The following is a 23,413-nucleotide window of genomic DNA, read 5'->3' as shown; positions in this document are numbered from 1 at the left end:
GCCCTTCTTGAAGATAGGCGTCACATTTGCCAACCTCCAGTCATCTGGGACTTCCCCTGTTATCCAGGACTGCTGACAAATGATAGAGAGTGGCTTGGCAAGCTCCTCTGCCAGCTCCTTTAGCACTCTTGGGTGGATCCCATCCGGCCCCATAGACTTGTGGATGTCCAGGTGGCATAGCCTCGATCAGCTCCAGAGATGATTCCAAGCTGCTACAGCAACAGGCAGAGGAGCCAGACAAGAGACCAGAAAAGAAGCCAAAGAAGAGGCCAAGGCTTGGGAGCCAGGACTTGGCATCCGGGTCTTAGAGCTGTCAGGGACACTCATGAGAGAAGTCACTTTGTCTGCAGTTTTGGAAAACAGGAAGAGGAAAATAACCCCAAATCTCTATCTACCACTACTAGGAGCCAAGGTAGTGCTGAAAGGCAATACATGCCACCATTTGTTTCGTCACAGCATTGTGATACCAAACCATTACACCAAATGAGAAAAGTATCTGCACAGAAATATGGTTCTGTAGTGGTATGGAACGTTAGACTTCCAGAGAGATGGCTTCTTTTGGAAAAGAAATGTCAGTGAACAAGATGGAAATAAGAACTAGACAACTACTCTTTCTTTGTGTTTCAAAATACAAAATTTTGCCTTAATTTTTTCTTTTAAAGGGAGATATTCTGTCAATATTCTGTCTTTAAACTCCCCATTGTATAATTACTACCATCACCAGTAAGACCTCTGGTATATAATCAACAGTTTTGTTGCCAAGTCGTATGTACTTTTTCTAAAAAAAAACTAAACAAAACAAAAAACCCAACTTATCTAGAGATTACTGAGAAAATATGAAGCTGCACTGTCTGTATTAGGGATTCTATACTTGCTAATGACAGACACAAAACTCAGAATGACAACTGCACATTTTAGACTCATCAAATAGAACGTGCAAGATCTCTAGACAAAAGAATAGAATCAGACCAACAACTTCAGTTTTGCAAAAATTAATTTTAAGTGCATAGGCATGCAAAAACCCAAAGCTAGTAGCAGTTTTCAGGAAAGCTGTCTCCACAGATTCTGTGCTGACAAGCCAAGCAACTGCCAAACAATGTTTAAAAACAAAAGAGAGGCTCTTGGAAAGTGCCAGAGATGTTATGTTCTGCCATTATAACTCCGGCTTTATGAACAGGAAAAGGAGGATACTTGCACCGGGATTCTCATTGGTGCTGCGAATGAGGCACATTCCGTACTAAGCAGATTCCCAAGGAAATATCTTGCATGTTAGTGTGGTCTGTAAAAATGAAGAAAAGTTCAGCTGTGAAGTAAAAGTAGAGTAGAAACCAAGATAATGCAGCTGATGACAAAAAATGCATGGATCTGTCAAAGAGGTGTTTTAAGCATAGCTCAAATAAACAGCAAAACTCTTTAAAAACCATAATTTGATGGGATATTTTAATTTATTTTCTCCAATCTTTTCTCACTCCAAATCAGCCTCTGTGCCTAGCTGTAGATTGAGATACAATCTCTCATTTCATTTTCTGAGTTTAGAAGAACTAGGATTATCAAATTGCCAGTTCAGAATATTAACTTTGTAGTCTGATACCCATCTCTTCAATGTCACATTCCCATATGTGGTGTTTTTCCCCGTTTTTCTTGGACCGTGTGAAGCATCAGAAAGCTGTCTCAAGGCAACCTTTTCTCCAGCACACTTTTCACTGTTATACAAATAAGCCCTCTAGTGGTAGAATAATCGTGAGACCTACCATAATCAGAGTTTCCATGCACTTCCCCTCCAGGATAAAAATCTTACTCTCATAGTATCTCCTAAATAAAGTTTAGCCATTAATGGCCTATCTGCAGCCTCGTTTGAAAGCTATTCATTGAAGATAAGCTTACTTTATCTTAAGCATGAGTCCGTGGCTTGGTTATTAAATCCAGGGATAAAACTATAATAATCAACAAAGAACAGAACAAAGGTACAAAACTAATTTAGCATAATGTCACTGAATTCTCCAGATTTTACTAATTTTTTAAAAGTATACTAATACATAGGTAATAAACTTCACCGCATACTAGCACTTAATTAAACCCTTTGATTTCCGGAATCACAAGTGAATGCTTGTGTTCTTTCCAATCTAAGCTACTGCACTTCCTTTCCCTTCCATAAGTACATTTATTCTCTACTTTTAGTCAGTGAACTGAAAACAAAAACATGACCAACTCTGACCTATGTTTGTGGCAGTGATTTGCATTATGATTGAGAAAATGTTGTCAATGTATCAGATATTTTATCTCAAATAGCAACTCAGCTTCAAACACTGCCAGACTTAACACTGTCAAACATTCCTAAATACATTACTGCTTCTTAACAGAAGACTAACACGCTATCTAGTTTCAAAATAATAGCTATATTTTAGATTAGCAAGTATGGGTAAAAGCCTGCCATCCACATATTTGTTCTCTTTAACGCAGTAATCCAGCAAACTGTTATTACATGAACAATGGTCCAAAGAGACCATACACACTACAAGAAATGTTTTATAGTTCAGTCATTCTGAATTGGTACATGTTTGCACATATTCAGCAGTTCTAATGAAACAGAATTATCTGGCATTTGGCCAGACCAGAGCTTTCACTGTCTTTTTAATGACTCCAGAGCTCACTGACAGTACCTTGGTGTATTTGCAATCTCAGATGCTGTTACAATGAAGGAGGCTGTGCTGGGAGAGGTCACTACCCACCTTCCACAAAACACTGCTTACCTAAGAACACCTCAGACTTTCCTTCTGTTCAGAGCAGAGGCGAGCACAGGGAACTGCAGCACACCATCAGCTCACAGACCCCTACCTTTTCTCACCAGGATACACCTGCAGCCTACCAGGTAGACTTTAAAAGGAAGACTCCTTCGGAAATGCAAGTGCCAACAAAACTCTATCAACACAACAAGCAATTAACTCTTTGGCCTACGTAAACCTTTTTTGTGTGATTTTTGCCTATCCTGCGCATGTTTTAACACAGACATGCCCATACCTTGATATAACACTAATTGGTTATAATTCAGAGGAGAGTGGCAGAGGATGAAAAATGCATTTTGTTATCATTTGTTTCATAGCTAGAAGCCAATTTCTAAAAATCAGTGTATATTTCTGAAATACTTTGCAAAACTATTCACACAGATGAAACCACAGTGCAGCAACGCACATAGCCTCAAACATGGGTTCAGAAGCAGCAATAAACGTAAGAACTCTGACAGGATTGATAGTAGTTGCGTCACTCTCAAAACACTCTGAATCAAATAACTGGATAGGGAAGGACGCAGCTGACTGGAAAAGTCCTCCAACAGTAATCGTTAGCAACTGTCAAGCTGGAAGGACTATCCCCTGGGGCCCTACAAAGATCTGTGCTGGATCAGACCCTAGTTCAATAGTTTCATTAACCATTTTGGTGATTGAACAGGAAAATCTGCTTAAGAACCGCACTTATGACATCAAGCAAGGAGAAATCCAAGTGCTCTTGAAGAGCAGGATTAGAACTCAAGCAATCCTGAAAAACTGAAGAAATAGTCTTAATCAACAGGACAAGATTCAGTGAAAACAAACAGCTGCACATTGAAAGATGCATAGCACCAATTCAGAAATAACAAAACATTCAGTACAAGGTTATTGCAGAGAAGACAAAAACCCCTTTTGACATGCTAAAAAGAGCATCACATACAATGCAGGATGTATCTGAACTTTTAGTAAAACGTGTGCACTTGTATGTGGTTTCAGGTATCATCATAGAGACAATCTTGGTAAGAACAAAACCAAGTATTCTGAAATAAAATGACCTGTGGGGAAGAGCTGAAAGACCAGAGTTCATGCAGTATAAAAACCAGAAGACTGGAACACCATAGCAGTTTGAAAGTCATCATGTAGGGAACAGTGACCAGTTAGTTTTCTGTACTACAAGTAGTGGTCAGCTTAACCTGCACTTGGGAGATTTTGGTTAAAAGCTTTCTAACTACAAGAATCGAAAGCTCATGAATAGGTTACTTTGGAAGGCTGAAAACCCTCATGCCAGGAACCTCCTATCTCCTAGGGCTGGTCAAGATGACATGACCCTGGTTCAGAGCAGGGATAGAAAAACTAGAAAACTAAACTTAAGGGCAGAGTCCACAAAACACTTTGAATCTTCATTCCCTGATCAGCCAGACTGGGGGAGCTGTTACACTGTACTGCAGCTCCTCTGATTTCGAACAGCCACCCATGTTTTCTCCTGATGAAAAATAGGATAGACAGGAGCAGAGGGAGAATGGCACACACTTGAGTCCCATCCTGACAAAGTCAAGCTTTGCCTGAGGTAGACATCCAAACAACATGCAGCCCTCTCAGGCTCTCCACAAGTTTCAACATTGATTTTCCAGATGTAGCTGTAATTCTGTAATATAAAGCATAGATATAACAGGTACATATGACAAAGGGACAGTTTATAGCTATAGATGTTAGTAGTATGCACATAAGAGTCTAACATGAATTTATTTTTAAGTCTTGACTTTTTGCCAAAAAAAAAAAAAAATCTAAGCTAACACTGTATGTTATAAAATGTATAAATATTTTAAGTCTTGACTTTTTGCCAAAAAAAAAAATCTAAGCTAACCTGTATGTTATAAAATGTATAAACATGCATAAGAACATGTTTGGACCAGCAGAAATGCATCAGTATTGTTGTACCAAGGCAGTGTCTCTAGACAATGCACTAACAGAAAATGACAAGACAGGAGGCTTCCTTTGTTTGAAATAGAATCAGCTAAGTTGTAAGTCTTCTCCCAAACTTTAAAAAGAATCCACAATACAACTTTTTACATATCAGCTACAATTGCTTTGTGGTATCAAAAGAAGCATCTGTTTCTTTTTATGGCTTCTAAGATTAGGCTCCTATCACTTGCTGCATCTCTGCAGCTCAGCTGTCTTCAGAGGGAAGCTGAGCAAAGCAAGATGCATCTGCAATTATTAATACAATGTGACATTGCAAAGGAAGCTGGATTCCCTCCCCCTTTTTGTTCAGTGTTTCTACTAGAAAGGCAATTCTTGCATATAGCTTCCCTAGCTAGAATTTGAGAAATGTATCATACAGCTGTATGTACTTTTACACTTCAGCTTCAGAAGACATTTTACAATGTACAGCTTTTGATCCATTGCTATATAAATTATTTTGTATTTAAACTGTGTAACTACACATCTCAAAGTTTAATCTACATTGCAGGGGGGCCGGAGGAGAGCAAGCTGCCATTACTGTTTTTTACTCCACCCTCAAATACAGGGAAGGAGGGAGGGGAAGAGACAGACTAAAAACTCAGCGGATTTTAAACCTCTCATTTTAAAGATTGATACCAGAATAAAATTATTATGATATTATAACAGAGCATCCATATGAGGAGGTGCACCCCTATCGTTTCTTCTTCAGTAACTGTTATTGTTAACTTCTCCGGGTAGTTAAGGTCTTAGTGTAACCACCACAGCACCTGACGTTCCTTGGAAAACCTAAGCAACTTGAAAGATTTGTAAAAGCAGAAAAACATGATAGAAGGCTCTACCTGCTCAGCAAATTCAGAACTTGCAATTCCATTCACACAGATACAAAGACAGTTATCAAAGAACAGCAGTCTCAATACTATCCAGGAAATCAGCAGTTACGTTTTGTGCTACATGTGGCTTTCAAGATATGCACCAAAATAATCCAAACTTGAAGTCCTAAAAAGGCAGATCCACTCATTCCTTCTGACATATCCAAAGTCAGTTTTACTCAGCCGGGGTAGGACCATCCAAGTTTAGGGAAGACCAATTCATGAACCTAGTGTGACTTTTCAACCTGCTGTCTATGGGGAAGAATATGGCCACATCCCATTCTTGCCACCGGCTGTGATTTTGCCTCTTAAAGGGCAGCCTGCAGTCAGAATTTAAAAGTAATTTTACTCTCCTGTAATTACAGGGAGTGAAACAGAAACAGGAGCACTTACAGGAACACACTACAGTCTGGGTTGTGGACTCCTTACTCGTATGTGAGGAGTTAACCCTAAAATCCTCCCTATATACACATTTTATGCTTTTAAAAAAAAAAAAGAGAGAAAAAGTAATACACTTTCCCCAGAATTATTTTGTTAAACTGGCATGAAAACCACTGGAAGGATGTCACACTGACACTCATTATCTTCCTCCTGCTTTCCCCTGCAGTTCCTGTAACTACACAGGAATTAAAACAGCACTACCAAATGCAACCAGTGTTAGAATAAACTAATACTTCAATTTTTTTCCAACATAGTATTCTTCAAGATGCATTAATAATTTATCTGGTACAAACTACTGCTGGTATCTTCTTTTAATATGAAAGCTCTTAGAACCTAGAAGAACAAGAAAGTACTTGAATTCAGTAACTTTATTTGCTAAGCTATACCAGTAAAAATTTAAACATTTCCTTTAATAAACTGTTTATTCCCATTCCACTGGATTTTAAAACAAGTTTCACTCAGAATTTGCAATGGTTATGAACTTCTGAAAAAATACACTGAGATGCAGATAAACTCAAGTATTGCAAACTCTATATTTCAAGTTTAATAAAAGATACCCTTATATTTGATATTGGTTTATCTGTAATCCCTTACCACGCACACACATTCTTGCACGCATGCTTTTTATCTTACAACAAATCCTCTAACTGAAACAAACCTTGATCAAATATATTATGGTTTATGAATTCTCAGCAGCTTCTAACTGTATCTCCTTCATATTATTCATTGTAGAGATTTAGCCGATTATAGGCATGCATTAGAAATCTCCCATGACTTCAAAAGGGCTGTTCAAGGTATTAGAATAGAAAGCAGCAGCATACCAGGCAGCCTGCACACTTCCACAGTTAATGAAAAATCCCTTTGAAAATTACACATCACTCCACTAATTTCTTCTGATCAGAAGAGTGAAATTCTGGATTGACACTTCCTTCCAGTATAATGTAAAAATTCAGTGCAAAAATGAAGTAATTAAGCCCCACTTCTTTTGACATTTACTTTAGAGCATGACTCATGACCATCTTCAGCCTGCTTTCAATAAAACATTCTCACAGAGACTATTAAAAAAAAAAAATTTAACTCTATACTACAGTCTTTCAGTCCAGTACTGCATTTTCTTGCACATTATGTTCCAAAATCAGTTTTCAGATAAGTGTGCCAGGTGGTTCTCAGCACTTGGAAAACAAAACAAAGCAAGCAAACAAAAAACAAAGGGACTTTTGTTTTTATAAACCCAGATTTTCAAAAGCAAACGATGCTTTGGAACTTTTTCTAAAAAGGGTCAGGAGGGGAAAAACTATGGCAACAGATTTAGCTCATTTTTAAATAAGAGACTGTAGAACTCATGCTGCAAGTTTCCAATGAACGTCTACTAATCACATTTACAGTACTGAGTAGGTGTGTAAGAAAGTCAACGACATGAATATAAATTTGATCCAGAAGGCTTAACACTCCAAACCAGAATGCTAGAAGTTATTGCAAAGAAATTTAATAAAAGAAATTCTTCTGCAATTTTATAACATGTAAGCAACAATAATGCATCATTAAGACTCTCTCTGAAGAGTAGCGTTTAATTGACAATGGCTGGCTTTCTCCTGCTATTTGGAGGCAGTTTTACTGATCTCCTGTTCTCTCTCTCTTTTCCAATTGCATCTGCAAACCCCGCATTTTCTGTCTTTGGATTCTCTTACCTGCTGAGAGCCATTCATTTTCACTCTCAGTCATCTGAGGATACAAATGACAAATTGGATTTATCCTCCAATGCTACACACAGTTTAAAAACCAACCCAACCAACCAAAACGTACCACCTTAGACAAAGAAGTTACCTGAAACTTTGGAGATGGGAAGAATACCACAGTCCCTGAGAAGGAACGCTTCTAGTAAGAAGGATACAAAGTAACGCTACTGCAAACTGCATCACAGATACATGGAAATACAGTACCTGAATCCTATAGCTCTACCTATGCTCCAGGAAATGCCATTTTTCAGGCTTGTGCTGGCAGCTATGGATATCACATTTGCAGAAAATTATTTTTAAAATTTTACTGAATAAACTAATAAGTTGTTTATAAAACAAAACAATTCAGCTCCATGAAACGCTAAGCCAACCTTGGAATGGTTGCAAAGCCAGGAAGCTTTGGATGTTCATACTCTATCTTGTCATTCAACAATTACTAATCTTAATCAAGTGGAAGGTAAACAATTAATATTAACAGGTATTATTAGCTTGGCTTTTGTCTGGCCATTTAGCTTCCAACTGCCAGCAAGGAAGCTGTACATTCTGTTCAGGCTTAAGCTGGAAATATCATATTTATACATTAAAGGAAACTTCTTTGTGGCAATATTAAGCTAAGTGGGTTTTAAAGAGATCTGAAAGTCTGATTCTTATAAAGTTCTTTAAAATGTCTTGTAATTGTCTCCAAAGCTCTGTTCTTTATTCCTTTTCCATTTTGAAGTTTTGTCATTTTGGCAGCCTTGCACAATCCCAGGGGGAACAGAAAAAAACATTCCTACTCAGTCTTCTCCTGCTGTTTTTCCAGGTTGACACTTCTGAAGCACTTATTAGCATAGTTAAGGCATATGCTGTCTTCCAGGAAGAATTCCTAAGGTATCTCCCCCATCCAACCCTTCTAGTATGCGCATGGTTTAAAAACACAGTAGTATCTACCAGATAATGTTAAATTCAGGAGGAATGGCACAATCCCAGAAGACGCACCAGTTTCTGCTTCTTACTGAAGGGACCCCAACTTGGGTTAAAGCATTGCTGTGATTCTTCTTGAAAGTTCAGGTCTTTCAGCTAACTAGCACCCAATACCTTTGTAGCTCCCTGTTCCTACCACCACCTGGCTGAGAGCAAGAGAGCATTCCCTTTTTGCTATCATTGTTGCTACTAAGACACCTCCCAGGTTTTCTTTCCCACTGAGAGGGCTTCCTGTGCCACCGATTCCTTAACCTCCACTATAATGTCACACCCACACTGGCAGTATCCAATTTAGAATCAAAAGTCCCTCTTACACAGAAAAGACGACTGAGAAAATAGCAGAGAAAAGCTAGAAAAATCCAGGGTAGAACCAATACACACAATGATTACTTATTAAGCTAAGAGTATATTAACATTAGTTGCTTAACTAGCTTTTTACTATAAAATAATTCTAATTGTGTTGAAAAAGTGGATATGCCATTGTATAAAAGCACTGCACACTTTCTTACGCAGCTCGGGCCAGCTCATTTTCAGTAAAGAGACGGGTCCTTAAAAAGGGTTACACCTCAAATCACCAGATCCCGGGAGTTAATTTTCAGGAAGCATGACTACATAGTTGGCTATACCAACATACTCTTCCCTTGGCCTCTGCTGTGGAAAGGATTCCAGCCCAGACAGACCCATGATCTGACCCAGCTCAGTCATTCCTTTGTACATACTCCTAGTTCAACTGGATCAAATAATTCTGTTTTAAAAAACAGTAGTAAAGCTGTATTTCATAAACCAAGTCCGACCTTTACGACCAAGACTTGTATGTGTTTAAAGATAAAAGTCACATTCTGAACTGTGTTACCCTAAAGTGAGTAATGAAAATTACTGTCAAAATACAATGCTCCAGTTGGGGTAGACACAGTAATAAAATATATCAACACATTCCAGTTATCAGGGTTGAAAAACCTGATGCAATACAGTGGTTGCTTGCTGTCCTACACATTACTACACATGCCCACATATTTAACACATTTCAGTGTTTGTACATGGTTTGAACAGCACAATTCATTAATCTGTGTGATTACTTCTCAGCTTCCAACACAGCAAATTGAGAATCTGAAAAAGGAAGGGTTTGACAAAAGAGCAGAAAATAAGGAGCAACAAATTAAAATTAGTCACAAATAGGAAAATGCACAAATACTGTTTTAAATTCTGAGACTTTCAAAAAGCCATTGGACTATTTAAAAATAGATAGGTGTTAATATGCATTTTCATTTCTATACTAGCAGAACGCTACGGAATACAACCATTAACTACAAACTTACTTAGATCTTTGAATTTTTAAATGTTTTCATTCTGAAAAGCTTTTGCCATTAATCTTCACTATTCGAAGTGACAAAAAATCTACACTAAATCAGAATGAATATCTCAAAAGAACGACCACATGTCAATAAAAAGATCTATGATAAATTTTGAGTTTGGAAATAAACATAATCTGTATTAATGTACAAGCAACAAAACTGTCATTTTTTTAACCTCATTGATATGGTCCCAGGAGTCTGGCTCAGCAGCAAGCATTTATAAAATTTTATACAGACAAATCCATAAATCATTCCACCATCTGAAAGGTTAAAACTCTCACTGAGGTGAGAAAAAACCCTGAGAACAATCTGTTTCCCTGTTACTCAGTAGAATAACTTATCTGAAGTATTTCATAACTTTATATTCAAAGTAAACATACAATTTCAAGAATCTTTTGCAAAGTACAATGTTTATAAAATGCACAGAAATTTGAGTTCATTTTTATTCTTAAAATCTTGTCAAACAGTAAGCTAAATGATCAGTAAACTTTGTTAAGTCTTTATACTACAGTAACCTTTACGAACTTCTGCTAAGTGTTATACCAACTCTATTCAGCATCTTCTGGTAATTTTTGCCAGAGTTTCAGCTTGAAATGAGAATATCAAACTATTTTTATGGCTCACAATTGCAAATCTAGGAATTAACCAAACTTCAGTGGCTTACCTGTCTAGCATAGAATATAAAAAATCACATTACTATTTTGTACAATATTAAAAATTAAAACATACACATCAGATTTTTAAAGGATGCCTTTCAGATGTGATTTCTTATGTATACATATTTCATATAAGTTCGCAGCTGAGGTAAAGGTATTCTTGAACAGAAAAAATATGTTAATTGAAATCACCAGTGGCTTGGATTAACCTTTTTTAACATGCAGAATTGGTAATGCTGCAGAATTATTTTATGCATGTATACATCAATGAGCCAAATAATTACACAATTTACATAAAGCGCATTTTTCCATTTATCTTTCTGTATTTTCCTATTTTCATCACAACTGCAAGCATAGATAGGTCTTGGCTAGGATATCTGTTTCACTAAAATAAAATACCTGATTAATAAGCTTGCTAAGTATTTTCTCAAAAAGGAACTGTAAACCCGTCAGTAAGGTTTGTACCTTACCATAAAACATTTTAGAAAAAGAGCCTTATGTATAACTCCCTAATTAATACTTATTAATTATAGCTAAATAATGGGTTTTTTTCCTATACATTTAACCCTCAGACAGAAATTTAAACCACACATCAAATATTTACCAGTAAATAGTACTCCTTACATTTATACCCGAAAACTGACAAACTATGCAGTTTATAAACGAAACACCTTCATGCAGTATATATGCATGTATATAAGTTTGCATATCAATGTGGAAAAAACACACTACTGCAGAAAAGAATTAGCACATGGGAAGACAGATATCTGGAGACTGTTGCCAAAAAAATTTCAGCAGTAAGAAAGTTAAGAATTGTACAACTGCTCCAGACATTACTTTTTCTGATTGAAGAGAAAAATAGATTGAGGCCAACAAACAATTTCTGATTAAAGAGCAAATAGATTGAGGCCAACAAACAATACACACTGCAACTAGGAGAAAGGTAATAAGGGGACAAAGCCCATGTGAAAAACACTCCTTGTTTCTTTGAAAGTGGCACTGGCAACTTGGAAAGCAAATACTGGAAACCTGGAGGGGGCCTGTTGGAGGGCCACCAAGACTACAGGGTTGAAGAACCAGACATAAGAAGAAAGGTTGAAGGAACTGGGTTTGCTCCACTTAGAAAGGAGAAGGCTCGGGAGGGTGAGGAGGATCTAATCATGGTCTTCCAATGCCTAACAGGTAGTTTTAGAGAAGACAGAGGTGTCCTCTTCACAAGGATGCACAGTGAAAGGACAAGAGACCATGGGCCACAAGTTGCTTCAAGGAAATTTTTTCTTGCCATAAGAAAAAACAAGCAAACAATTCTTTGCCATAAGAACAATTAAACAATGGGATAGGTTGCCCAGAGAAGTGGTGGACTTTCTCACACTGGAAGTATTCAAGTCTTAGCTTAGCTTGACAAGGACATGGACAACCTAATATAGGGTCCTGCTTTCAGCAGAAGGTTAGACCAAATAATCTCCAGAGGTCCCTTCCAACCCAGACTACTCTCCGATTCTGTATGTGAAACTCTGCAGCTACTGTATTTTAAATTAGTACCTGTCACAAACACAGAAATAATTTAGAAAAAAATGCTTTATGCATAGCTGTTTTGATTCAACTTTGCACTGTTATAAATCCATTAGTGTCAATGGATTTATATACACATGTGTATGCTGATACAGCCTATTTTTCTGCTTTTTTTCCCCAGGTTCTTTACTATGTAAGGTTGGCCAACATGTAAGTATACTTTGCATATCTGCTAAATGCCAAACTCCTGAATTCTACACGAATAAAGCTGTTTGCTCCGCACATGCAGAACACCATACCATGCAGAACCACTCCTCACTTCCTCCCTGGATGGAGTCATGTATGTTATTGCCAAGAAATATGCTTCTTAAAAAAACAAAAGTTAAAAAAGCCCAGCTTTGTCAGGAAAAACAGCACTGGAATCTGTTGCAAAAGATTTAAGGATTTTTTTTTTTTTAAAGGAAACAAAGGGAAAATACTTTAATTTTGATGTAACAAGCCACCTAAAATTGCTTTTGCTCAGGAATGGATTGATGCAACGCTTACTAATTTCCAAGTTTATCTAGAAAGCTAAGCATGATGATGCCTAGAACCAGATGATAAATATACCTTCTCATCTATTAGAATCCAAATGACTTGACTCTGGTACTATTTCCCAGTTGCTTTGGCACATAAATTCAGAAACAACTGTCAAGTTTACTATGAGCTGACTGAGTGTTTGGGCTGTTACATTAAGAGTGCTCAGCAGAAGGTCAAAGAGCTTCTACTGTACACCAGGAGGCCTTTGATGAAGAAATACTCGTAATAAAATGGAACTCTAGAGAAAAGCAGATGTACCAGGCAACTCTCAGCCACTTTGATTTTTGGATCAGCTATCACTTTTAAACATAACACCACTAACTTTTCGGCTTTAGTAACAAGCTGTGATTCCTACTTTCCAGCCTTTGATAAATGGACTGTCAGCTCCTCCTCACCCAGAAAAAAAAGGTTAAGAAAAGGTTACTTCCCTTATTCCAGTCCATACCTCTTACAGAATTTGCTTTTAAATATATATTATTTTTCTTAAGCTCATGAAAATCTATTTCCATGAAATCAAATCCACACAGCCCAATTGTTTATTAAGCCATGTTTAGTACAAATATGCTAGTCCTGTCCTTACAGCAAGGTCCTCATTTTCATCTATACCAGCACTGATTACATTCTTCTCAAAATCGTATTTGTAGACTGTAAGGTCAGATTTTCTACTACAGCTATCAAGAGAGCCCTTCATTATTACTTGTTATTTCCAAGCTTATCCCCAAATGCCTCAACATGATGTAAAACATCCAGGCTAGTTGCACCTCTGCATAAAAGCTTTGCATTAGTTTACTACAGTTGAGTGTTGGATACACAGTGAGTTACTTTCAGAGATTAGGATACATTCATGTGAAGCTGTACTTTACAGCTATTGCTTCAAAAGACTCATGTACTGTTAAAAAAAAAAACAAACAAACAACACAGCACTAAGAGTTGTGCACACAACTGATTTCTTGGACTCAACTTTCAGAGTAGTCCTGAAACCGATTTAACTAGCATTCTTCAAATTTATGAGCGTCTAAATTAAACATAAATAGCTATCAGGAGCAAAAGTCTTTGTCAACAATTTTCAAAGACAAATAAAAAAGCACTGCAGAATTAAGGTTACACCTTGCTTTAACCACTCCCCCAACTATTCACCAAATTTCTTCAGAGACATTTCCTCAGTTTGTTCAAATCAGTGTAAGAAGTCAGAGGTGATTGGTAAGAGTTTCACACAAGCACAGATGCTTGCTTCGAATATGCTACTTCGCACCTATGGTTCATACCACAAATATGTGTGTCTATGGTAGAGCTCAAAGAACTAAACACCCTATGGGATATAACTATTTTTAAATTATGTTAATAAGGGCTTATTGTTTCCTGCTTTAAGGACATTCACCTACTTCTTTGTTTGAAAACTGCACTTGCTGCACTCAGTTAGCATCCATCCATAAGTAAAAGAGGGGAGTGTCACAATTCTGCTCCTGGTTCAAATCATGTTGCCATGGAAGCAGATGTTGGATTGATGAAAATAGGTCAACTGTTCAAAAAGAAAGATCACTGTTTTAATACTTTAAAAATATTATTAGATGTTATTATTTTAATGCTTACCATTATTTATTATCAAATGCTTAATATTTTATTAAATTTAATTAACATTTACTTTGCTCATACAATACCTATTCCCACGAAAAGTGTAGACAGCAGTAGAGTAAATGTTGTTAATAAAAAAAAAATATATATATTTTGCCTAAATCTGTAAGGGTTCAGCACAGAATGTTTAAAAGAATACCACACACAGTTCTTCATTACATCTGTACTGAGTGATTACAAATACTGGCATATAAACATATTTCCATTTGAAGAGTATTAATATTATTTTTTCAAAAGCACTCACATTTTTTGAAGAAAAAATCCAGGACATTGCTAATACCTGTGCTTGGCTTTGGTAAGGACAGTGCTTCTTTTGTTTAGCTTTGCATCAAACATACATAAATATTCAACTGGAGTCTCAATTACTTAAACCTGATAAAAATATTTAGTGACAACTGAGATGTAGGTAGGTTACCCCATCAGTTGAACATGTGAAAGCATACATAGCCTACTAAAAGAAATTTCATGTGTTCCTTAACACTTTCACGCTGCCTGATGTTGGCAACATTGCATAAACACACCATAAAATTGTCATCCCCAGCTGCAGCAAACACCAGAAAGTAAAATAACTCACCTCTATCCTGTGTTTCTGAATCTTACTAGTTGATCTAAAATTCATTTCTATCAACACCCTGACACATCCAACAGAATTTTGTCCTACCTTGACACTGATGTACTTTAGATGGGCCAAGTTTGTCCTAGAGGTTGACAGTGATTTATTCTGTTTCTGAACTGTTCTTTACAACTGAAATGCACAGCTTAATCATTACTAAATATAGTAAAGGTGTATAGGAATACTGCCCACGCATGAGATTTGTGCTCCTCTCCTAGTTTAGGGATCTTCCTGTAGATGAAGCAATACTTACAGGAGAAAGACTCAGTGGTGTGGAAGCCCCTCAAATTTAATCCAGCACAAACCTACAGCACTGCCCTGTGTCTTCCACATACATTGCTTCTGCCCTGCTCCTTTCACCAGTGAATTAGGTCAGACAGCTTCTCCCAGATCAAGTCCCTAATCTGATTCATCATGCACCAGATAAAAGAAAGTGCCAATGTAACAGATAAGATAAATAAATACCCAAGAAGCAAAGGCAAAAACAGCCCCATCTCTTTAAGCTGCCATAAATCCACACTACTTTCATTTAGTCATACAGTTTTCATAATATGATCTCTCTGAATTGTTGTCCAGTAATGAACTACAGCATTACATTTAAATTGCCAAAATAGTTTTGTATTAAAATACCTCACTGAGGTTAATGCAAATGTTCACACACACCTAATGGAATACATCAGACTGTCTGTAGACACAAACTTCAGTAAACCAGCTGACGCTCTGAAAACCTTAAGTCTTGGAAAAAAAACCTCAAAGCAAGCTTGTAATTCATTGCATAACCCATAACACCTGTAAAGACAACAAAGGATGTGCTTCTGCTGCACCTCCATGAGGTGATGCAATTTAACAACTACACATAGACAACCCAGACTTTTTGCCACAAGAAAAGTAATCCAATTCCTAAAAGCTAAAGTAGCGTAATGTTGAAAGTCAAAGCAGTGCAGTACAAGAAAGCTCCAAAAAAAAGATATGTCAGAGCAAAGTGCTATAATCTCAGTTACTATATAGGATGCCCACAGTCATCCCTCCTTGCCTGAAAAGGAATAAACTCAAGTATTTACTACATAGAATTAGGAAAAGACGAAACCCAAATGTTATTAACAGTCACTAGTATTTATAGTCATCATACATACTTGTTTCAGATAAGGCTTAGAGAAAATATCCATAAAGATTATGTAGGAGATCTTTATAAAATATGCTGGGGTCACAGAGAAACATATAATTCACAAAAACAGGGTTATTTTGCTTCTTGAAAGAGCACTATCAAATTCTTGAAACATATGAAACAATAAATACACAGTATCTTGTGAGCTTAAGGAAAAGTATGGCAACAATATTCACAGTACATGAAAACACACAAGGAAAAAAAAGAAAGAAATCAAAAAGCAAGTCTTCAAAACACTTCTTTGGTAGGGAAATCTTAATTCCCTTTTAATATATGGAGGGGAAGAAAAACACCCCTCTACTTCCCAGTATTATTTCCACTGTTGTTCATGTTATTTGCTACAAAAACACATGTGCTGTTTGAAGGTAGACTTACCTCTACCAATGCCACAGTCAGAATAAGGTCCGTTTTTGAGTCTGGAAAAAGGGCATTCACTTGAGGAGACATTCCAATCAGTATGCAGTTAGTGACTACTGATATTACACTCATAGTTTCAAAAGCCAACTGAAATAAAACACAAATATATTTATAGTTATGACCAATATCTCTAATTTACCAGTCCCCAAATTGCTCTGGACAATACCTCTCTCTTCATTCAATCCTCAGAAGACCCATTATTTTAACTTTTTATTTTCTTTCATCTTTTGAATTCTATGACACAAGACTTGTTTGGCAAGCAGTCCAGAATTGATTAGCTTTAAGAACAGGCAAGCACAAGACGTTTGCAATACCACAAAGACCATCTGGCAACCCTGAATTTTTCTCTAATTTGATTTCTCTATGTGTGTGTATGTGTGTTCGCTGTGAAGTTAAACACTATTCTTCCACAATTCCATAGTACTGTAGAGAGCTTAAGAAGTTATTTACAGACCACTAATATCCTAGATGTAGGTAATGCCACATTACCTCCTGAAAAATTTGGAATAATCCTAAAGGAGAAAAGGGGACAGGAAAGCAGCCTTATCCCTGGTGTCTTCATGCCTCATAATCTGAACACATAAAAGATCTACACTCATCTACAGTTGTACTCCCGAACATCAATTCCTTTCAAGATAAAGGAAAAAATGCCAAACTCCTAGAGGAACTGATAGTCCCAACACTCTGTTTCTGGAGGTTTTGTCTGAACGTTAAGTAATAGGAAAATATAAGGATGGCTCAGAATGTCTTTCTTAAATCACAACCAGTTATACAAGCTGAAATTTGTTGAAAGACAGACGTACATTTAAACACATGCAATTGCACCAGTTTAAGAAGCTCTTGCCTACAGAGCTCCCACAAAATGCCTGGAAAATATTACTACAGCATGACAATCACTTTTGCAATATCATGGTTACTTGTTCCAAGGTCCTTTCTGGAATGAGAAAGACTGACATTGAATTGTAGCAATTATTACAATGAATTAGCAGAATTAACTTTCTCCTTGACAACAAGCTGGTGACTCAGCTCACCTGATAAAATAATTCCAGTATTCCTTTAAAAGAAATCTTTCAGCCAATGCTCTAACTTCCCACATGAAACAGATAACTAAATTTTGAAGTCATTATTTTTAATTCACAAAGCAAATGCATTTCTACTATTAGTTAAAAACCTACACTATAAAAAACCCCACATGGCTGTACTGTTAGTGTTACGGTTTTTCAGCCTACTCCCTAAATTGAAACAAACTATTCTGGCAAAACCAAATGCTGTTATTAATATACCTACAGCTACACTCGGGACTTATGACCACAGCCTCATTTAACTGGTGGTCACAGCACTGGTCAATGCAGCTATGCCATCAAGATGTTGGCAGCATAAGATTTGGACTGAGAAAATGCATCAGATGTTAAAACACGATCAGATTATAATTACACATTTCAATGACTTAATAATAAAAGACTTCTGCTGTAAGTCCACTTCCTTAATACCTATGTACATGTCTAATGAACATCGCTCAGAATACTTGGTTTGCATGTTTTTACAGTTTCAGTCGAGGTTTCCGATTTCATCTCTCATCTTCCATGTTTCATTTGGTACCAACATTTACAACCCCTCCAAATTAAATCCACTAGTTTATTGTGCACTTTGTCTCCATTACATACCACTAGAAAAGTTGTTAAACTGGAATATGGGTCAGCCCCTTGAAATTTTTTTTCACATTCCTTATCAGGCCACTGCTATTACAGAATGCTAAAGTCTCTGGATGTGACTTAATAGCCGCCTTTCTTTCCAGAAAAACCTCTGGTTTTGGAGGAGTTTTACAGGGTTATTTTTAGTCAGAATCAGTTCAGTGATGCAGCGTACTCAGCAGGCTCCAAACTAGCTGGTGCTAGCATGATTGCATGGGCAAACAACTGAGGACAGAAAATCTTTAAGCCAGTACTACTAACATGAAACTGTTTAGACAGACTACAATGTTCAGGTTGTGCAGAAAGGTCCAGCTCCTGCTCGCAGATCCAGGTTATTTTAAACTTGGTCAGCTTGAGTACCAGCAACCACAAGGGCCCACAGCCAAGCATGGCTTAGGAATCCAAGTACTTACCTATCATTCCTAATTTTTTTGAATCCCTTGCTGAGATCCATGCTTCTGAGATTGGATCAGATGTTACCACTTCTAAAATATATTGGCTGTAAAGAGCGGAGGGCAGTATCTGCCAGCTTTGCTTTGTTGCAGTTGCAACACGACTACAATATATATATATACACAAGGACTAAAGGAAGGATTTGTTTCCTTTTCAAAGGCAAGTGAAGGACGTGGTCAAAAACCCTACAAAAAACCACTATAGCTGGATAGATAGTGTCCTAAAGCATTGAAGAGAACAAAGTACCTAACTAAACTTGAAAAGTGGAGGATGGGTCAAACACAGTTTAGATGATACATTTGTTGAAGTCTTTTTAAAAACAAATTAATAGAAAAAGAAACACACAAAATTACCTGCCAAACACCAATATTTGCTGTGGGTTCTGCAAATGGCCGCTTGTAAACTCTACACATCTTTAAGGCATCAGAATATATCTCTGTGATGTTGTTTAACACTGCAAAGATAGCTGCCAGAGGATAAACACATGAGAAAAGACTCACATAGCCAAACTGTAAGAACAACTCCAGGTAATCATCAAAAGTACCCTGAAAAACAGAGCAAAAATACAAACAACTTTAACCCACAAAAAATACATGAAGAAACACAGAATTAACAACACAGTTGTAAACACACTTCCTCATGCCAGATCAGTTGTTTGGGAATGATTGGTGGCAGAAAACAACAACAAAATACATCCAGTTAATTTGGAATTATTCAATGACTCAAAACTTCTTAAAATGGGGAGGCCAAGGTTTTTCCTTTTGCCTAATGCATTTTCTGCAGTCATACTTCTTACCCTCATTATATGTAGTAATTGTATAAACACATTCATCCCATTCAACTTGCTGACTATCTCAGTGAAACAGTTACAGAAGGAACAGTGGGGGATAGGAAAACAGCATCATGCATTTAAACTGGCAGAACATTCTCCCAAGAGCATAGTGACAAGGGAAGTCCGAGTATTTCAGACTGTCCATGAAAGACCTAACCAGAAAGGTAGGTTGGTAGATCAGAACTCTCTTCTGGTATTTCTGCTTATTTTTTTCAAAATGGGTAAGTCAGAATTAGTGGCCCACTTGAAGGCTGAAGTGACAGAATGCAGCACTGACATCTGAAAGGAATGATTAATGCAAACAAAAAGCCCTATTTTGGCAAATGCGCAACACGTCTATCACCTGATCTTTAAACCAAAAATGCGGGTACTTAAATACTGATGAATTATTCACCTGTAGGTTATTAGGCATATCTGATATTAGTTTTGTAGTATTAGTAATAGTTTTCTATGATTTGCAGCACTTATTTATGGAAGCGAAGAACAAAATCAATTCTCTTTGAAAGAAAAGGTGCTCGCTGAACAAAGGATGGTGAAATACCTTGAAGAAGTTAAACTGGGATCTAGCTATATTGTATTCTCCCAGACCCACACATTTTCCTCTCTCTCAAAAATGAGATATTAAAAATAAAGACTTGACAGTAACTGAGATTATTACAAGAACCATGTAAAATTTGGTTTAGCTTCATATATCAGACACATGGTTCTCTAATCTTTTTTGTAGGTTATAGCTGTTAAACTGACTGCCTCTCCAGCACCTGGTGCTTTTTTTCTGGGTAACAGAGAGAGGCAGTAGAAGCCTGCAAGCTCAGAAATCAAGGTGGGGTGGGCATTAGCTGCACTCTTCGCTTGAGCTCATTTTCGACTTGTGTAGTATAGCTGGGTCTGACAAACTGATCTGCAGCCCAGACCCTGAGGAGCTACCTAACTTTTAAAAACAATGAGATTTTTCCACACAAATGTTTTGTATGAACTCTGAATTTCAGTATGGTGGGACATTTTGTGCAGTGGATCACTCACTGGAGTGGCAGTCACATATTTGTCCCTGCTATCACTTCCTCAGACAACTGTTGCAGGCAGGGAGCAACGCTTCCCTTTGCGCTTCTCCTTCAGGTAACTGCACAGTATTCCCACTACTTCTTCACACATTTCTTCTCATTTCCTTGTCCAGTACCCATTGACTTTTAGAACAGCAGAGTATGAAAAGAAAATTACTACTTTTTCAGCTATGACATTTTGTGCAGGAAGAGAGGAGTCTGATAGGACGTTAAAGAAATTTCAAAGTGTGCCATTGTCAGCCACAAAAGCAGCACATAAATTATGGCATCAAGGAAACAGTATCAACAAAGAAATTCAGGGAGAAAATTAATTAGGAGAAAAGCAGGAATTTAAAAAAAAAATTACTGCAGAATGCTTTTACATCTTACACTGGATTAAGAGCTGGAGATTTGAAAAGTGAGAGAGAGAGAGGACAAACAAGAAAGAGAATTAGAAGTTAAAGAGTAAGTGAAGGAAAGAAAAAAAAGAAGACCATGAAATGCTGAATTCTGTCAAGACTCCTGGTAAACTCCTCAGTTACTAAACATAGTCAAATGCTTCCCCCTTGTGACAGATTTAATCGTAGAAATACTCTTGCCTGCTGACACCTCACTGCTTGCAAACAAATCAGCGGTCTGATATTGTATATTCACAAACACAGCACAGTTAAAATCTTTAGACTGAAAATAAAATTAAGGCCTTGAGTACACAGTACCCTGAACTGTAACTGAGGCTAGCAGTGGATACCTCCAAGGCAAAGTCATAACTCTACAACTGACCTGTTGGGTCCCCGTGGAAAATTACTCACGGCAGAACGGTACAGCAGGTGCAAATACATTTGATCCAGCTCTGCACAAGAAGCACTGGGTAATGTGCACGAATGAATGGGGACTCTGCTCTGTTCTCTATTGTAAGATAGCTGCAGTCTCTAAATCTCTCTCTCCTCATATAAAATGTTGGAAATACCAACCTTCCCAGAGGAATGCAAGTATTAGCACTTGCACAGTTTTTCAAGGCAAAGGTAGTATTTCTTTTTCCTCTTCCCATTTCATGGCACTTTATGCAGGAAGAGAGGAATCTGATACAGTATTGATATCAAATTTCAAACTGCTATTCTCTGCCTTTTACATAAAAGGTACACTAGCTACATATAATTCTTATTTTGTAAAAGTATAAATCATACAGTATTAAGCCTCTTGTGACCATGCCTGCAGCATCTGATCAAGCAAGTTGTCAGCCAGTCTGTAAGGCCTTAACATGACACACACTAGAGTCTGCTTTGTCAATTCCTTTAGAACAGCAAGTAACAAATTGCACGAAGTCTGTTATATACAATTAAAAATTGCACTGGGTAGGAGGTGGACAGGAATGGAGCTAGGAAGACAGAGAATGCCCAAGCTGTAGTTTCAAGAAGCAAGAGCTTCGGGCAGTAGTATCGAAGAGTTGGTCTCTTCTGCCCTCTCCATTTCTGGCCCAACCCAGACAAGAGGGCATTCTCTCAGGCTATAGTTTAACTGACAGTTTAAGCTAGTATCACTGCAAAAACAAACTAAACCAGAAACAGCTTCCCCCTTCCCTACGACAGGCTGGTAGCCTCCAGGAAATTAAGGGCATATTACACAAATAATTCTTCCAGTGATACAGCTTTAGGTAGCTCCAGATTCAGCTGTTCAGTCCTACCCCTTCATGCTGGTGTAACTGGGATCCTGCACTGCATCAGTTTCTTGATCCAGTGCACCATGTAGCTGTATAAACCACAGTACCAGCAAAACTGATGAAGCTGGAAATAAGTTGCTAGGCCAGACAGCCAGGAATATTCTAGGTTGCAGTAGCTGATGTCTCTGTCAACTACAGCCCAGAAAACTTCTAACTCTTTTACAGTAGTAAAACGTACAAAATAGGTGCCCATTTCTTTCTCCAAGTTGACTTGTTCGACTAATGGCAGGTCCATATCTGTTTTCAGAGAACACACGTGTTTCTTCATCCTCTTCTTATGTCTCTTTTGGAGCCAGTAAGGAAGCAAAGATTCTGCAAACTGATTAAGGATCTGCGAAGTTATCAGCAAAGTGGCCAAGCTCTTAAGTTTAAAAAGAAAAAAAAAAAGAAAAAGAAAAAAAGAAAAAATTAATAGATCTGTGATAAGCCTATTATCATTTCCCATTTTGTGTGTTCTAGTAACACTGTAAGTTGTTGTACTATGACAAAAGAAGGCCAGCCTAACAAAACTAGCAATAGCATATGAAAGGTATAGCTGCTCTAGTTCCCATTCTTTGCTATGTGCTGAAAAGGGCAACATAGGAGTTAGAAGTCTAAATATTTTGTGGATTTGGACGTATCTTACCTTAAAGTATAGGAAACGTCATGAATGGCATGTCTGGTATAGGTAAGTCAAATGTTTTGCTAGAGATCTCTTTAGAGGAACAGAATTCTTAAACTGAAAATCTTGTTCTTTTGTTCATTAAGTTCAGAGCAAAAATACTTTCCTTACACCTGATTAGCATCCATTTAAGTTCAAAAGACATTAACAACAGAAAGCTGATGTCAAATACCAACTACAAATTATTTTTGCTTTTATTTATTCTCAGCTCCTCATTGCAGTCATAAACTTAATCATTCTCCTATCCTCAAGAGTCTCTTATTAAGAACACTACAGAGAAAAACCATTTTCTAATATAAAGGGAGAGAAGGAGGAAATGAAAATTTTCCAGCCTCATCTGTGTGAGGGAATAATCAATTTATC

General features: G+C 37.3%; 1 protein-coding gene across 3 annotated transcripts in view; it reads right to left on the bottom strand.

The window, feature by feature from the left end:
• Nucleotides 1-23,413, bottom strand: part of ANO10 (anoctamin 10) — a 123,495-nt gene that overhangs the window by 89,042 nt on the left and 11,040 nt on the right. For 2 of the 3 annotated variants that reach the window (XR_004842200.1, XM_035895723.1), the window contains exons 9-11: nt 22,568-22,750; nt 19,157-19,348; nt 16,618-16,746 (exon numbers count right to left, since the gene is read on the bottom strand). Coding sequence is in view for 1 of the 3 variants with exons in the window: in XM_035895723.1 (XP_035751616.1) it covers nt 16,618-16,746; nt 19,157-19,348; nt 22,568-22,750 (504 nt within the window). In the remaining 2 variants the exon portion in view is untranslated. Of the gene's footprint in view, nt 1-9,756; nt 9,841-14,214; nt 14,352-16,617; nt 16,747-19,156; nt 19,349-22,567; nt 22,751-23,413 lie in introns of those variants that run through there. The other variant, XR_004842201.1, reaches the window with a different exon arrangement.

This window comes from Egretta garzetta, unplaced genomic scaffold (genome assembly GCF_000687185.1).
Source record: "Egretta garzetta isolate BGI_Z169 unplaced genomic scaffold, ASM68718v1 scaffold96, whole genome shotgun sequence".
Lineage (NCBI taxonomy): Eukaryota > Metazoa > Chordata > Aves > Pelecaniformes > Ardeidae > Egretta > Egretta garzetta.
Note: the sequence above shows the minus strand (reverse complement) of the source record. Positions and strands in the feature narration are given on the sequence as shown.